This window comes from Acomys russatus, chromosome 24 (assembly GCF_903995435.1).
Source record: "Acomys russatus chromosome 24, mAcoRus1.1, whole genome shotgun sequence".
Classification (NCBI taxonomy): domain Eukaryota; kingdom Metazoa; phylum Chordata; class Mammalia; order Rodentia; family Muridae; genus Acomys; species Acomys russatus.
In genome coordinates, this window is record NC_067160.1 from 47547494 (window position 1) to 47564373 (window position 16880).

Here is a 16880-nt window from a genome sequence, read left to right on the forward strand (position 1 = left end):
GGACAAGCTTTCAGGGTAGTGATGGAGGCTAGTCATTTTCCTCTGGGAAAGAATTTTCAGGGATGCCTTGCAGGATGACTGAGATGACTGCCCTGCCCTAGAGACCATAATGCCCGAGAAAAGATGGGATCAAGCCAAATCCTTTAACGCAGCAAAGAGCCTGCTTGGTGTCCAGCCCGGCTGAGGTCCAATGAGTAGGCAGAGGCCAAGAAGGAAGGAGCCCTAAGCCTGGGGTCTTGCGGAGGAGAGGCAGCATAGGTCAACTCCCCGGATGGAGCCTATCTCTCTCCTGATCTTTGGTCTCGGTTCCCCCTTCAGGTGTCTCCCGAGCTTCTGACATCAGCAAGCCCTTACACAGAAAGTGCTGCTTTAGTCACACAAGCTACCTCCAGCTGCTGCACAAAGAGCCTTCCTCATAGCCAGGAGTCCCCACTACACAAACACCCCAAGGCCTGCTCAGCTTGGGGCCTCTAGCTCCTTGGAGTGTGATGGGTCTGCTGGCTGTGGGACAGCACCAGAGTAAACAGGTTCAGGGTAGCAGGAATGCCTCCAGTCCTGGTACAGTCTAAGGCTGGCTCCTGAGACGCAGCTCTCGACTGGGGGCTTTGTCATGTCTCAGCCACAATTCTGGCTATGTTTCTTAGCAACTGCAAGGCCTTCACTTTCCGGGGCCTCAGTGTATAAAATTAAGTAATATAGGCGGCACAAGTAAAAAACAACAACAACAACAACAACAACGGTTAACCAAATGCAGAAAAGACATTTAGCCAAGCAAGTGAGATCCTCAAAGGCTCAACCATCTCAATTACTCACTCAACAGACACTGCAAACCCACCAGGGGTCTGCTGTCTACTAGGCTACAGGTTGTCCCTAACTCTGCACAAGAAACCAAACACATTCTAAACTGTCCCCAGAGCCAGTAAGGCCTTAGGACAGAGGTAAAGGAGCTAGCAACCAAAGTCTGCTAAGACTTCAAATTCACCAAGACATTTTTAGTGTAAAGAAATCTACCTCTACTCTGAGAAAGATCCCTACAGGCCACAGAGCCAGCAGGCCCAGATACAGGCCTGGCATCCAGGGCAAAGCATGCAAGTAAAGAACGGGAGGGAGGCAGGGGCAGGGGCAGAAGAGTCACCAGGAGCCTGCAAAAGTGAAACACATCCAGGGCAGCCATAGAGCCAATCCAGAGAGCTACAAGGGGAGCACCATTTGTTGTTGACATCTGGGGGGATGTGTCCTGAAGTAGCCTCTCTGGATAGGCCACCAAGGTCAGACCTACTGAGGATAGTTGGGTCACCTGAAGCTCCTTCTATTCAATATGTCAGGTTTCTGACCACCAGAGGCCTTTGAGTTGCCTGAACCTAGGCCCTCACCCATCAGGGGCCCCTCATCCTTCACGGGTCACTTTGTCTTAACTTCCCTCCAGGCTTTACAGGGCTCTGATTTGGGAAGCAAAATGCTTCCCTGAGGTGATGTCATCCACTCCCATAGCTTTAAATACTCCAGTGTGCTCACAAATCCAATTTGTACCACAACCTCCCAGACTCCTATCTCAAGTGGGTGGCATATCTTCAGCCTTTTCCATTCCCCAGAGAACCTCAGGCCTAAAACACCCCTTTCACCAACTCTGCTTCTCCTGTGGGAGGCCAAAGGGCCAGCAATCTGTCCTGTACTAGACTTCCCCACTCCACTAAGAAGCCAGAAGGCCATTAGGAAGGCAAAACTCTTAAAACCTTCCACTGGGGTTTGGAGAGCTAGCTCAGGGATTGAGAGCACTAGCTGCTCTTGCAGAGGGCCCAGGTTCGATTCTCAACACCTATATGGAGCCTCACAACCATCTGTAACTCCAGTTCCAAGGGGTCTAACCTCAGTGGGCACCAGACACATGGTGCACACACATACACTAGGGGGAAAACACTCACACACATTAAATAAAATTAAGCAAAAAACAACAACAAGCGATAAGTGCAGGAGGACCAGGCAAACACCAAAGCCTCCCTGAGCCCGCTCTAAACCCTTCCATTTTTACTAGCGTGTGCCTATGCTGGCCTCACCTAGCAATGCCAAGGTTCTTGGGTCTCCACCTGCCTTGGGGACGGTTCTTGTTTTCTTGGAATTCACCTTCCTTCCTGGACTCCTCAGTCTATGCTAGGTCCTGTCCTGCCTCCTCAGCAAACACCTGGCTCGGTTCCTCCAGAGCATCTTGTGCATTCAGCCAACAAATATTTACTAGGTACTAAGTATGTGCCAGGTCTTGTTTTAGGAACTGGGATACAGATGCTGAATAAAGTCAATCCCGGGCTTGCAGCCAGGTATCACTTACTTATTTTTACCTATGTCTTACCATAAGGGAAGCCGTGTGTGGCCAGCGGCTATGGCTGTTGCGTCTGTCCTAAGAGAGTATTTGATATGATGTAACCTCTACTTATGAACCAACATATGCAAACCTAGAGCCAGAGGAGCCAAGGAACCAAACTCAAGAAGACAAGAAATCCAGAGCACCCCTCCCCCACACCCACTGAGGTGAGGAGGCAGGTTTCAGAGCCACAGCAGCCTGGCAGCTTAGTCCTTCTTGGGGACAAGAGGCACATGTAGCAGTTCCAATTAGCTGCTGGCACACAGAAGGGTGATGGCAGGCAGGTCCTCAGAGAAAGCCAATCCTTACCCTTCAACCCAGAGGAGACGCAAACTCGTCTTAGGTTCTGATGTTCTTTGCTCAAGCAGGAGGAGAGAGGGTCTCTGCTCTGAAGCCCCTTGATTTCTTGTTAGTGTCTAGATCAGTACAAGTTTTAGAACGAAAGGCTTCTCTCGGCAAGGAAAGAGACAGACTCACTTTTAAATCTGTGTGGAGAGGCAGTGGCAGGGAGAGCCGTGGGGGCGGGGATAGTACACAGCATTGCTGAGAGCCCAGGAAGAGGTTGCTCAAAGCACCCAGCCTCGGCTTCTCTGGACCAGGATCAAGAGCCAGGGCACAGGGCACACAGCTTGTAGGTGCCTCGACAGTTTCACCTGTTGGTTTCCTGGTCCTCGTTCCCCAAGGGCAGGGCTTGGCTCCGAAGGAATGGAAGCCCCATTCCTCAGCAGCCCAGCCCCAGGCCTATGCTCCCTTGCTCTCTTTGTTGAGAGTAGGAGGTATGTGCAGAGGTCTGGGTTAGGCCTGTGTTCCCTGTGGCTGGTGTCTGACCATTCCTCCTAGTGCCACACCTCCAAGGAGAACCAGCCCCTCAGCCTCCAGCCCTGCCCCACACCCCACACCTGGCTGAACACACAGGACAAGGAGCAGAAAACTGTGTCCTCTTCCCCCTTCCCTGCACATCCAAACACAGACCTTGGCAATGGCAGGAGTGTAGGCCTCTCTGCTGACCTGGGCACCTGAGGCCCAGGGGCCAGGTGAGGCTTCCGAGGATGGCTGGGCCTCCAGAGAGTGGCACCTCCAGACCTGCACAGGATCTTGCCAAAGTTGTCACTGAGGAGTCCAAGGCCACAGAGGCCCATTCCTAAGGGTGGCACAGACCCAGGTGGCCAGGGTGGACATCTAAGAGGTGAATCCAAAGGGTTCTCCCCTTAACACAGAGCACACACCGAGTCCATGTCCTCCAGGCTGAAACTCCCAAGAGTTTCTTAAGCACACAGAGGTGACAACATCTAGAGCTTTCCCGGTTCCCCAGAGAACAAGAGGAAAATTACAGTCTTCCACACAGGTAACCACGAGGCCTCCAGGTCCAAGAAGTCAGAAGGGCTCTTGAAAATAAACAGCTTCTCCCAGCCAGCAGCAGGAAGCTCCCAGGGCCTGTGGCGGGACTAGCAGGAGCAACTCCAGGAAGCCAGAAGCCCAGAGGTCCCACAAGCACCTCCCCTGGAGTGCTGGCTCTGCCCTCTGGAGTCCCGCCCCTGGGCCTTTGCGATAGCCAATGCGGGGCAGCCCCAGTGGGATGCATTCTGGTCTCAGATCAAAAGATCAGCCTTGGGAGGGCCCTTCCCACCCTCTCCCACGCCCATTATCACCCTGCTCCATGTTCTTCATAGCAGAGATCTGAGGTCATGCTGCTTTTCTGTTGTAACGTCCCCCCCCCCCCAAGAACCTTACCAGTGCAGCCCAGTAAGCCCAGAACACCTTGCTCCAGGCCTGTCAAAAGGCAGGGGCTTGATAGGCGGCTGGCACCTAAGAATGTATTTTCCCAGCTGGTCTGAGACCAGCCAGCCTGGACTAGATTAAGGAGGAGTTGGAACAATGGAGATTTGAGGGAATCCCTGGAGTTCTCACCCAACCCACAGCAGTCCAGACTCCCACCAGGCTACACTGCTCCCGGGAACTCTCTCCAGGCCAGAAGTAGCTGGCCCCACCTTCTCTTCTCCCAGGCCTGGAATAGGCTTTTCCCCTCTCTTCTCAGGCCGGCTGCCTTCTGTTTCAAATCACTTGAGATAAGTGGCTGACCTCTAGGGCAGGCCGGACAGGGGAGATGAGGGTGTGGGGATTGGGACAATCTGGAGGCAATGGAGGGCTGGAACTGGGACTTGGCTCCCACATGGCCTTGCAATAGCACCCACCCCCCTCCCAAGAGCACCTTTCAACTACTGCCCAGCTCTTAAACCACACTTTGGATTCTAGGTACGGCAGAGAGGAGGGGAGACAGAAACAGCGCCATCTTGGGGCCATCATCTAGCTCACACCAGCACAGCCAGAAGTATAGCTGGGGCAAACCTTCCCCTTCGCCCCCTTTAGCAATTACTGCATTTTAAAAAGCAACCCAGAGAGAGGTCCCAAGAAGGGCAGGGTTTTGTCACAGGGAGAAAGCTTAGCTCTGCCCGCCATGGGAGTAGTCAGGAGCCCTCCTGCTGAGAAGGTTTCTGGACTCTAGACAAGGCTGCAGTCTCCCTTTGAGATGGTTTCTCTACTACAGAAAGTGGCTGAGCCAGCAGGGCAAGGGAGGTAGGCAAGCTGGGAACTGGAGTTCTCACTTGAGAGGGTGCCCAGGTGTCTAGGAGCCCACCTGCCACCATTTGGAGATGTATCCTCAGGTCATACCATGTACACACAACCCTCATGACTTCAAGAGCTTTAAGTCCCCAAAGGAAAGAGAGATGAAAAGAGGCTGGCCCCTTGCCTGGGGCCATGCCCTCCCAGAATCATGGCAACCCCAGCTCAGTCCCTGGCAGTTGGAGTCCCTAGACTGTGTCTGTCTGGCACCTCCAGTGTGCAGGGGCAAGTGCAGTTTTGGAGATGGGGCTATACTGTTGGCCCCAGATGAATCCAGATCTGGCTGGTCCAACAGCACCCACCTGGCCACATACGCACAGCCCATCCCTCAGAGGACATGGTCTGGCAGGCTCCTAGCCAGCTAGGCTTCTGGAAGCCTAGGTTTACCCTCAGTTTCCAAGTGTTAGTAACATTTCCTAGCGTGAAGAGGTGACAGCACACACACAGAGAGTATGGGACCAGAAAAGGGGTCCTGGCTTCACAGTGGCCAAGCCAACAGGAAACAAGGAAGCAGAACCCATCCTTTAAGTAGCAGGGTGCTGGCTCCAAGTCAGACCCTCTCCCACCAGTTTCATGATCGCACATGCAACAGACAGCCAGAACAACCACTTGCCATGTGAAGTCACTTGCACATATGGCCCAACTACATCTGGAGGCAGATGTACCTTGTTCAAATACTCCAACTGAAAGCCCTCCCGGATTTCTTCCAGGCAGGAAGCCATTCCCTGACAGTAGACCTGTATTTTCATTCTTTCTGAGACAAGACCGCAATCTTTACCCCATGCTGGCCTCAAATTCAAGTCAAACGCAAGATGTGGCTGCCCCAGGCTTGCAAACACTGGCTTACAATGGGCATCATGAGCGCATGCTGCCACACCTGTATCTCCTGGCTCTACTATCTTCTTGCAGCAAAAAGGCCTCAGGACAGGACTTTTTGCTCTGTGTGATAGCAGTCCCAGGAAGGGGTCACTGCTAACAAAGACAGAGGCTGAACTATATCCTAAGTTGGGCTCCCACACTCACCAGCTCTCTGGCCTCCCAGCACCAATTAGAGGTACACACAGCTTAAAGCAAACAGGCCGGAGTGCTGAGCCTTCCGGAATGGACCCTACACCCCAGCACACTCTTCCCTTCCTCAAGGCCAGCTTCCTGTCTGGATGCTCCACCTTTTGGAGTCCAGCTGGGCTTCTCCCATTTAGGCTAAGTCTTCCACCAGCCACAGGGATATGTCCTGCCCTGCCTTTACCTTGCTGCACTCTTACGGGCCTGCATGCTACTTCTTCTTCTTCTTTTTTTTTTTTAATTCTTTTTTAAAAGATGCATTTATTTATTTATTAAGTATGTAGAAGGAGGCACCAGACACATTATAGACGGTTGTGAGCCACCATGTGGTTGCTGGGAATTGAACTCAGGACCTTTGTAAGAGCAGGATATGCTCTTAACCTCTGAGCCATCTCACCAGCCCATGCTACTTCTTAATCTGTCGGGTCTTCCTTGGGGTCTGATCATCTCTGGTTCCAGGCTAAGGACTCCATAATTGACTATGAACACTCACACACCCCCTACAGACCAGTCTTCTCACTGAACTCAAGGCCCTGGCATCTTCTTTCCTATCTGGAAAGAGCAGGTACCAACCAGGTAATGCTCTTTGTAGGACTCTGGAAACCTCCCCTTGAAAGTGTGATATGAGAGTGAAGACACCTGAAGGCCTTGCCTGCATATCCCTGGCTTATCCTCGTTGTCAACATGAGTAGATTTAGACTGGTGAGGCAGGTACACCTGTGGTTAGGTCACAGGGCATTTCCAAGGAGGAGGTACTGAGGGAGAGGAGAGCATTGCACTGGCAGAAAGAAGGGGGAACCATGTGTACCTGCAGTGCACACTTGCCCTCTGCTTTCTAACGGGCCATGCAGGAACACCCTGTCAGACTCTACCCCTAAGCCGATCTTGTCCAGCATCATCAAAGCAACAGCAAAACACATAATCCCTCCCTCTGCCTATGCCATGCACTTGGTCACAGCAACAGCAAGGTTACCTCTTCTACTCTTGTCTCCATGGCTGCCCTCTAGAGGAGGTGCTGCTATAACCTGGGGGCCACCTCAGGATGAGCCTACAAGTCATGTGGTGCAGCACCAATGAGGGACCCCTGCAAAGCAATCAGCCAGGCCTGTCTGTTCAAGGCCAAGGGCCTCTTAACATATCTACAGTCAGTTGATGGCCAACTCCAGGAAGCAGTCTCCATGCACCCCAGCTGTTAATTTATGTGAGCACATCCGTGCATGTGTAGCCTTATCATCACCAACAAAAAACAAATGTGTCCTGGCACCTGCTCCGTGCCAACCCCAGAGTGAGGCATTTTACATACATTATCTCCTTAAACCTCCGAAGGCTCTAAGCGTGGGTACCCACACAACATCTGCCTAAAACGGAAGCACAGTGGGGGTGGGAATGCTACCCAAGGTCCCACAGATAGTTACTGGTGGGAGCTGGAGTCCTGGGCTCCCCAACATCCTTTCCTCCAGGGCCTACTGTCCCAACTGTGTGGGTGTTTATGGAGAGCTTCAGCACACAGTCTGCATCCCCTTCCTCTCCACTGACTCAGGAGCCCCATGTCTTCCAGGTAAGCCCAGCAAGTTCCCAGCCTCTGGCTACCTCTGCCCCCGACCAGCCAGGATGCATCACTCTCCTCTGCCAGGCCCCCACGCAGGGCTTTGCAGTGATCACTGTAGCTGGTAGAGAAGCCTGGAACCTTTCCCCCCACCAAGATGTTAACACATGTTGGCTCCCCAAATGTAATGTTTCCATTAAAGCGTTTTGTGGGAGTAAATTCCCAGCCATGTGACACCTCTCTGAAAAGACAGAGTAAATTTACTTGAACAAGCAATGAGACATGGTCAGCACTTCCCCTCCTTGGCTGTCACAACGCCAAGCCAGCACTGGGCAGGAATACATGGTGTGCCAAGGATTGGATGTGATCAAGAGAAGCACAGAGTGGCCGTCAAGCACCCCTATGCTGGCACTAGCCGTTCTCAATGCTCCCTGTCCTTAAATCTTGTCCAGAGAGAGAGCCACTCACTAGGCTCTAACTAGTACCCCCAAGTCAGCTGTTACCTAGTCATTAGTACCCCCAAGTCAGCTGTTACCTAGTCCACAAGTCCTGATCCCAGCTCCACTACCGCGGGCTCCAACTTATATCCACACTGAGCTATATGTCAAAGGTCAAACATGCTTCTTAAAATTCAAATCCTGTAACCTGTGTCCTTACCCCCAACCCTGGGACCACCAGTAACAATGCCACAGGGGTGACTGGGGGAGCCTGCTACTCTCTTAGGTTGGGTGGCTGCCATAAGAAGTCCATCAACCTGGCCTCACTGCCTGGGGTCATGAAAGTCAGTACCCTGCTCCAATGCTGGTCACTCAGAGCTGAGATCAGAGCAGGCCCACGAGCCACTGCTCTCCTTGCTGCCGCATGCAGCCAGACAGCTAGCTGGTCTGTAGCGAGGGGGCATTCACAATCCCTCTCAGGACTCCCCAGGGCCCTGCCCTCAGACACCCCGCTTCAGGGGTAAAAAAGCAGATTTGAGGCTTGCCTTCCCCTGACTTATCAGGGTACTTTGAGTCTGTGCCGCAGGCATCCTGCAAAGTGCTGCTGTGAGCTGCCATTAACCACTTCACCAGGACACATGTCAGAGAGGCATCAGCATGCACACACGAACACACACACACAGACACACACACAGACACTTTACAGAAGAGAGCACAGTCCCGTTGGACAAACAACCTGCCCAGGGTACCTAGCTAGGGATCCAAGCTTGGGTGAGCGAGATACCCGTCCCTGCCCTCAGGAAGCCAGCAGCTTAGTGGAAAGGCACACCAGAATGGTGCCAACTAAAACATGGCAGGCTATGGGCCCAAAGAGGCTGTGTCAGTGTCCAGGGTGGGTCTGACACAAAGGTGGTGGTCACCAGTATGGGGACATTACAGCTCTGGGAGCAGGGAACTGGGTTAGGTTCCGTGGAGGTGGGTAGCCCAGCTCACCCATTTTTGAGTCCTACAACTCCATCCAAACTCTTGTGCCTGACACACAGGACACTTCTCATGGCCAGACCATTAACCCAGGCTGGCCCCTGACATGCCACATCCTGTTTATATGGGGGCAGCCCAGCCCCATGAGGTAGGTGCCTTGTGTGATGCCCTGTTTATACAAGCGCAGAGTAGGGCGTTCTTATTTTCCCAATCCACAGAGCCTACAGGGCCCGGTATGTGTGACTCTGAGGCCTGCACTCCAGTGAATACTAAGCCTTAGTTTCGCCATCTGCACAAACTGCTGTTGGAAGCCTGGAGCCTGTGGACAGGCGCTGAACACCTGAAGCCTGTGTCCTGGAGGTGGAGGTCACCGGTTCGGGAGCCTGAATGACACTGCTTCAGGGGTTTCACATATCACTCTTCTCTCCCCACCCAGGCTTGCTGAGGATGGCCAAAGATAGAGAGTCATAACTGGTGAGCTTAGTGGCACAGAGCCAGCAGCAGACCTAGCAGTGATGATGGTGCTGCAGCGGAAACAGCTGAGCACAGCAAATAGAGCCACTGACCCAATTCAGCTCCATTCTGTCTTCAGGAGAATGATCGGTTTAAATGAATAGGTTTCCCATGTCCCCAACGGCTTTGGAGAAATGGAAAGGAGAAGGGGAAGCAAAAGTGGCCCCTGCGCCCACTGTTGGTTAGCCTTGAACCACGGAAAGCACGAAGCCTTTCCCTGGAGAGCAGAGGGGCTGGAAACAACTGGGAAGCAGTGAGGTGAGCTGGACTATAGGATGCATCCCAGCTTTACCAGCAGCTTTGTGAGTGGCCTTGCTGGTCTCCTCTGAGCCCTGGGTTCCTTATCACTAGAATGGGAATCCTACAACCCCCATCTTCCAGTGCCACTAGCGCAGATAAGGAAATGCATGCCAGGGTGAGAGGAGCCAGGTGGACAGGAATGCAGGCCCAAAGCTGTCAAGTGTTATTCCAAGAAATCTAGAACTCTTGACTCTGAGGAAGATGTCTGAGGTAACCAATGAAGAAACCAGGAAACCATAACACTATTCTACTCCATCAGGTTAGAAGCAGCCTGTCTGTAGATCCAGCTACAGCTGGTCACGAGGCACTGTGGGCAACCTCTAATTTAATGACAACACGTGTAAGTTAATATATGCTGTGACAGTGTCCTTCCAACTTACAGTAAGCTCAGAAGCCAGCCTAGCCCTGTGAGCAGAAGAGGTAACCTCCTCCTTCAGAACCTGGAGGGAAGGCTACTGAGGGGGCTGACCCCCACCCCTCGGCTCACCACCAGACTGGAAGAAGAAGGGTGTCTTCCTGGCCTGGTTTTACTTTAGGCGATATGGGGCCTACTTCCCTCCTCAGCTTCCTCTTTAGCAAAATTCCGACTTCCAAAAGGGCCAAGAAAGAGAAAAGACTTAGAGAAGAAAGAAGAGTGTATCACCAAGTGTCCCTGAAGAAGGAGTGCTTAGAGCAGAGGCGCCTACCTGTGAGGCAGCGCTATCCTGTGGGCTCTTTACTGTGTGACGTCACCAGGGACGTCACTCGCCTCTCTCAGCCTCAGCTCATGCTCCTGTACACAGCAGAGAAGGATCTGTGGGACACAGAGTGTTGCACAGATGAAATGGGATGGTGCCTGCCAAGCGCTTGGTAGGATGTCTGGCACACAGCAAGGGATCAAAACCCGATAGGTATTATTATTCCTGTTGTGCTATCTTTAGTGAAAGGCATGCCAGAGAAACTCTGAGTGGGTGACTACAATGAGGTAGCACAGCCAGGCAAGCTTGTTAGCAGCTGAGGCCACCTATAATTAGCAGTCATTACACATGCAAATGTGCCGCTCAGCAGCTAGAACCAGTATTGTTTGAAGTATGTTTAAATAACCCTTCCCCCCTCCTCAAATCTTGCTTATACTATTAATTTCATTAACAAACATTTACTTCATAAACGCAGAGAGAAAACTCATACATATTTGAATCACAGGTTTTAAGGAGCAGACATGCTCAATAGCTTTGAGTTCCCTCAGACAACAAAACAAAATACTAGAAAGGTTTTTAAAGGCTGACCGCCTGCCTCACTGTAGGTACCTGGGAGCCTGGTTCTAGGTGCTGTGGCTCCTAACGTCCAGGCTGCCACTTATACCTTCCACAGCCTAGGTGGAGGCTACCCAAACATGGGCATTTGCCTCTTCCAGCAAGGAGCAGCCTTGGCTTGGTGCAATCCCCAGTCTGTGCCAACAGAGTACACACAGTGGGCCCACAGGAAGTATTAGCCAGGTAGACTTGCTACAGGCCCCTCAGGTCAATGGGGACAGATCTAAGCTTGGCCCCAGGAAGCACAGAACTGTAAGTCCCAGAGCCCGGCCAACTGCTCTCCCAACCAGGCTCATTAGAAGAACATGAATGGTGCCAGGCCCAGTCTTTCAACAGACGCCTTACAATGGCTGTGTCGAGAATCATAGGAGATGAAGTCATCGCTCCCAGAAATAGACTGATTAAGAAGACGTGAGGGCAGTGCAAACAGCAAGGCCGGACATACATACGTACACTTTCCATGCACATCTCTGGCCTGGGAAGCCTAGCCAGGCCTGAGCTCCTCTGGAAAACGGAAAACATGCCAGAAGCCAGAGCTAGCTCAAGGAGCTGAAGGTGGGTGGGGCGGTACAGCTGGTACCTAGGGGCAATTTCAGAGACCACTCTACTGGGGTTCTCAGTCTTGAATTGCCTCAACAAAGTCCCTAGCATGCAACACCCTGGCATGCTCTGACCACTGTGGTTTCTTTTATCACATCCTCCTGAGCCTCAGCCTTCATGCTCCAAAGGTAAGAAACCCCATCCACCTCCTCTGGACCTTCCCCTCTGACCACTTTGCAGGAAGGGCTTCCGGTGGCTGAGGAAGAGCTTAAGAGCAGGACTCCTACAGTGTGCCCCTGCAGCTACGGGATGAAATGAGATGAACTGTTTGGAGACACACAAAAGAGCAGGCTATAATCTAGGTGCTCAAACCCCTGGTCAAATGTGGGTCAGGTACAAATGCACAGGGAGTAAGATGGGTGAGCTCACCTCTAGGTTCAAGCAGGATGGAGCCTAGGATTAACACATGAACGAGACGAAGAAGCAAGCCCAGAGGACACTGACGGAGGAGGAGGTGGGAACAGCAGACAGACAGAGGTGCTCTGTGGGGCAGGGACCAAGGGGCAGTGCAAAGGAAGAGGGCAGAAAGGCAGGCAGGAGCTGCCTCACAAGTTCTCCAAGCCTGATCAAATGTTGCCAGGTACGGTAGTCATGTAATCCTTGCACCTGGAGGCAGAGACAGGAGGATGGAGAGCTTGAGGCCCCCTGGGGCACATTACTGGGACCTTGTTTCAAAAAATAAAAACCACCACTTGTTCTCACTGACAAAGACCGGAGTAGAAGTGTAAGTGGGGAGACCACCCTAGGGTCAGTTACAGGCACGAGGCAAATCTCCTATAAATATTTCTTAATGTCCCTGTCACTCATTATCACCTTCATCTTCATCACCCCAAAGCTGTGAAGCTGACCCTCAAGAGAGCTCTTGGGAATGGGGTGGGCTCCAGGCCCACTTTTCAGATGACGAAGAACTTTGCTTAAGTCAAGGCAGGCAAGACCAGAGGCCAGAACTGAGCTGTCTCACCTAACCAGACGCTTACGGTGGCCCTTTCCTGTAGCCACAGCCCAAGGTTCTTCCTCCCACCCAGCTAGACTTAATCTACACAGTTTCAGAGCTCTGGCTAGGCACTCCTGGGAACCTCAACCTGTGACTTTCTTCCTCCATGGCCCACCCAAAACCAGGTCACCCTCTAGCCGGGCCCAGCCCTCCTTTTGGAACAGCAAAGAGCAGGGTAAAAGCTGTGTTGGCGACAAGCCTCCCAAGAGCAGCAGGTACCTCTCCCACACCAGCAGAGGCAGGGACCACAGCTGATTTCTGTCCCTGTCCCCAGGGCCTAGCACAGGTGAGCAAAACCAGAAATAACTCAATCCCAAGGAATCCTCAAGAGAGTTTTGTCTGCACAAGAAAACGAGAGAGGCAACCTGCCTGCCTTTGAGTTTGTATAAAGCTGCTCAGAAGCCATGTTCAAGAACCCCTCCTCTACGGACTTAAATATTTGGAGAAATTCCCCAGCCCCAGACACTGCAGGCTGTGGGTAAGGGCAGGAGTGCTCATAAAAAGGGCACAGAAACAGTATCACCTTCCAACCAAGTAAGCCAAGGGGAAGAGGAAGGTGCCTGGTCCTGGCACAGGGAGGGACGGCATTGTCCTGTGAGCCCCTGAAATCATTCTGCAGAGCACGGTCTCTGGTGGTCGGGGTCAGGTGGGAGTTTTGAGGTAGCAGTACTTGGAATCTGTACTCAGTGCCTCTGATTTTAATTATCTCTGCATTGAAAAAAGACTAAGAGAAGATCAATAAAGAGAACGGGAGGGCAGCGATGAGCACGCTGATTAAGAGCAGGCTAATATGACTCCCATCACCCCTAGCGCCCAGTGCTGCCTGACCTCTGCCTGGGAGCACACCGAGAGGGAAGGGTAGGGGAACACTCAGGGAGCCCCACCTCAGATACAGGCACTGGGGGGTGGCAGACCCTTCAAGGCCACACAGGGGCAGGAATGGGGGCGCATTCTCCATTCTGCTCATGCTTTTGCACATACTGAGGCTGAAAACCTGTCTGCTGTCTGCTCTACCAATCTGATGCCTTGAGGGCTAGCTGCCTCTGGCTCAAGCCCTGAGGCTTTGCACACAACACAGGGATGGTTCAGGTTTCTTAAGCCTGGAGGACAATCTGAAGGACCAAGCACCAGGTGATCTATAAATCAAGCACAGATTATGGAAGGTGTGACAGCCAGTGCAGAAAGAGAAAAGGGAACGTCATGCCTATAAGCCTGGAGAGGCCTTAGCCAGACCAGAAGTGACCGAGGCTCTGAGAAGCAGGGGCCTACAATGAGAGGGTGGGGAGGACAGCACAAGGTCCCTGTGAAGGTTCTCCACAGCAACACAGGAAGGGACTGGCCTGTTGGCAGAAAAGCAAATGCTAACAGCAACAAGGTCACATGTGTAGACACTGCTTTCCCACAGCTGTATAGCTGCACCTGCACCACTGCTCAGGAGCAGGATACAGGTGTCACTTTTCTTCCCTGGCCAATGGGGCTTATTTATGTGGCAAAGCTGGGGGAAGTTCCCATGGGGCGGTGAACACAGCTGGAAGCTCTCAGGGCACCTTGGCTTAGCCTCTAGCTGACAGGCTGGCCCAGGGCGGCACTGCACACCACTAGGACCAAGCCAGGCCAACACTAGACAAGCACGGTCCACTGACTAAATGGGAGCGGGTCCCTTGTTTCTGCCCTGTCCCTCTGCAAGCAGGTCTGGTCTAATGTCTTCTGGCCACCTGGACTTCGGCCAACCTTACCATAAAGGACTCTTAACCAGAGGGGCAGGCTGTATTTGGTCAACATTCGTGTTTTGTTTAACCACACAGTGTATGACATTTTTAAGTTTTGAATCAATTGCCAACATTTAAAGATGTGAAAATTTCAAATGTCACAAAAAACAACTCTAGAGCTTTCTCTTCCAAACCCAAAGTTCTGCTACCAAAGCCCAGCAGCTGCCTCTGACCCAGAAGGACAGAGCCCCACAGGCTGTCACAATTGTCACCATAGCTGTGAAGTGCCTCGGCCAGGGTTCCTACCTCATGAGAGCTCCTAGCATCTACCATACCAGCTACTGGCACACAAGAGAGTTGCCAATGTGTGTGGATAGAGATAAAGCAGCAGATAATAAGATAAATGCTGGCTTTACCATGCCCAGTACTCCCCCACCCCCACCCCCGCAAGTGCAGACTCAGCCCTCATCTGCTTCAGTCCTAGGCCCCGCCCACAGGTGGGTGCTTCTGCAGCAGGACACAGGATGGGACTCTTCAGGCTGTGCTTAGATCTCCGGAATCATTAATTATGTGATCTCTGTTTAAAGGTTAGGCCTTTTAGTGTCCTGGCAAAGCAAGCACTGCGACCCTGGCATCTCTGCACCTTCTGGCCAGCCCAGACAGATCCCCAGACTTCTGTCAAACTGAAAAAGGGAAAAGCAACAGCAAGAACTCACAAAGTCAAGGCTTCCTTGGATGCTGCCTGCAGGAGGCCTGCCCCTCTTTGAAGCTGGTAACCAATTCTTCCTTCTTTCTTTCCAGTAAATGAAACTCCATGGGATTTTCAAGGTCAGAGCTGGACTGGCAGGAAGGGCTCTCTTTGTTCTTCTACCTCAGACTTACCCCAAACACAGACAATTGTCCCCAACAACCAGTTCCTGCTGGGTGGAGACAAGGACCAGGCAGGTGCTTCCGGTGGCCCCCAGGAGTCCTGCTCCCCTGGATACGGAGTCTCTGTGGACCTGGTGTCCTCAAACTCCTTCTTGGCAGCATGTCGTTTTTTGGGAAGAAACAGCTGCCAAACACTCTGTGTACCCACAGCTCAAGAAGGGGTCAAGGCTCAGGATGGGCTTGGCCCCTTGGTGGCTGAGGATGTTACCTCAAAGCCACTCTCTTCTCTGTTTCAGTCTCCTCACTTGGAAAATAAGGAAATAAATACCCAATTGGAGAGATTCAACCTAACGAGACCCAGAGGAGCTGTGGGAACCATAAAGTACCATGGCAAAGCTAATTGCTCCAGCCCTGGCATGGTGCATGGCATGCAGTGGGTGCTCAACGGCGCTTTAGTCGGCACTTGAGCTGTGCCAGGCTTCATACTGGGTGCCAGAGCAAAGGAGGGCTAGGCTGCCTATGGGAGGTCTGTCCTTCAGGAGCTACAGAGACAACAGTCATGCGCTCCCTGAGGCAGGGGTAAGGGATTTGGGTCTTATAAACTCTACCTACTTGAAGTTTCATTTGCACATCTGTGTCATGTGCACCACGAACCTTAAAATGTGGCAGGACTGTGGGCACCACACCTAACCCAGCCAAGAACAGGCTGTGGCCACCACAGGTTATAAGAGCTGTGCTGCTGGCAGTTGGGTCTTGCTCTTTGGTTCTAGCCTCGAGACCCTGGATGAATTCAAGCCCCTCTCCACCCTTTCCTCAGTGAAGCAAGCTCACCTCTCGGGCTTCTGACTCAAAAACAAAGGCCCTGGCACAAAGGGGACCACACTCTGGCACATATCCTCTACCTCCCCCAGTGTCAGTCTCCTTTCCTTACCTGCTACCCTTTAGAACTGGTTCCCACCCTCCCTTGTCACCTGCCACAGCCTGCCCAAGAAGACAGAAAGGCTCAAGCCCTCTGAAGCCTTATGTCCACACCCACCTGATTCCCTCTGCCCATCTCAGCGCCCTTGTCCCTGCTTTGCCACCTGAGAGACCGGTTTCTTTCAAACCTCAAGTACTATCACTGCCTCATCCCCCACTGAAAGCTGGCCTGACTCTTGTCACACTCTGTCACAGACAGCAGTAGGAAGCAGCAGCGCAGTGGCCAACCCCTTTTCTACTTGGGCATACCCCTTCCTCAGCCGCCCCAGCATCTCTCAGTGGGGCAAATCTCTATAGCCCTGGGGGGCAGCCAGACTCCCACAGAGTCCCGAGGAAGTCCTGCTGCTCCTGAGGACCAGGTCCAATAGCACCCAAGTGAGCAGCTGAAGAGGCGGGCGAGGGGCATCAGGGAAGCAAGCCCTAAGCAAAGGGTGGGGGCTTGTTGGATGGGCAGAGAGGCAGGGGAGCACAGCATAACGGTGGTTTACGGGCTTCGAGCCCCTGTTCTGTGCCAAGCACTTTGCTGTGAAGTCCTCTCAAGGCTCACAAGAGACAGGGATTGCTATTATCCTCATCTCACAGGTAAGTAGGTAGAGCTGGGTTTGACAAGGACCCTGACC

The 16880-nt window shown here is 52.5% G+C and overlaps 1 protein-coding gene across 14 annotated transcripts in view; it reads right to left on the reverse strand.

Moving 5' to 3' along the window:
* Positions 1–16880, reverse strand: part of Dab2ip (DAB2 interacting protein) — a 178003-nt gene that overhangs the window by 35674 nt on the left and 125449 nt on the right. Inside the window, exon 1 of one of the 14 annotated variants that reach the window (XM_051166713.1) lies at positions 3329–3979. The exons of 12 other annotated variants lie outside the window; for them this stretch is intronic. In XM_051166713.1, coding sequence (XP_051022670.1) covers positions 3329–3495 — 167 coding nt within the window. In that variant the 5' untranslated portion in view covers positions 3496–3979. Of the gene's footprint in view, positions 1–3328; positions 3980–16880 lie in introns of those variants that run through there. One more of the 14 variants, XM_051166714.1, reaches the window with a different exon arrangement.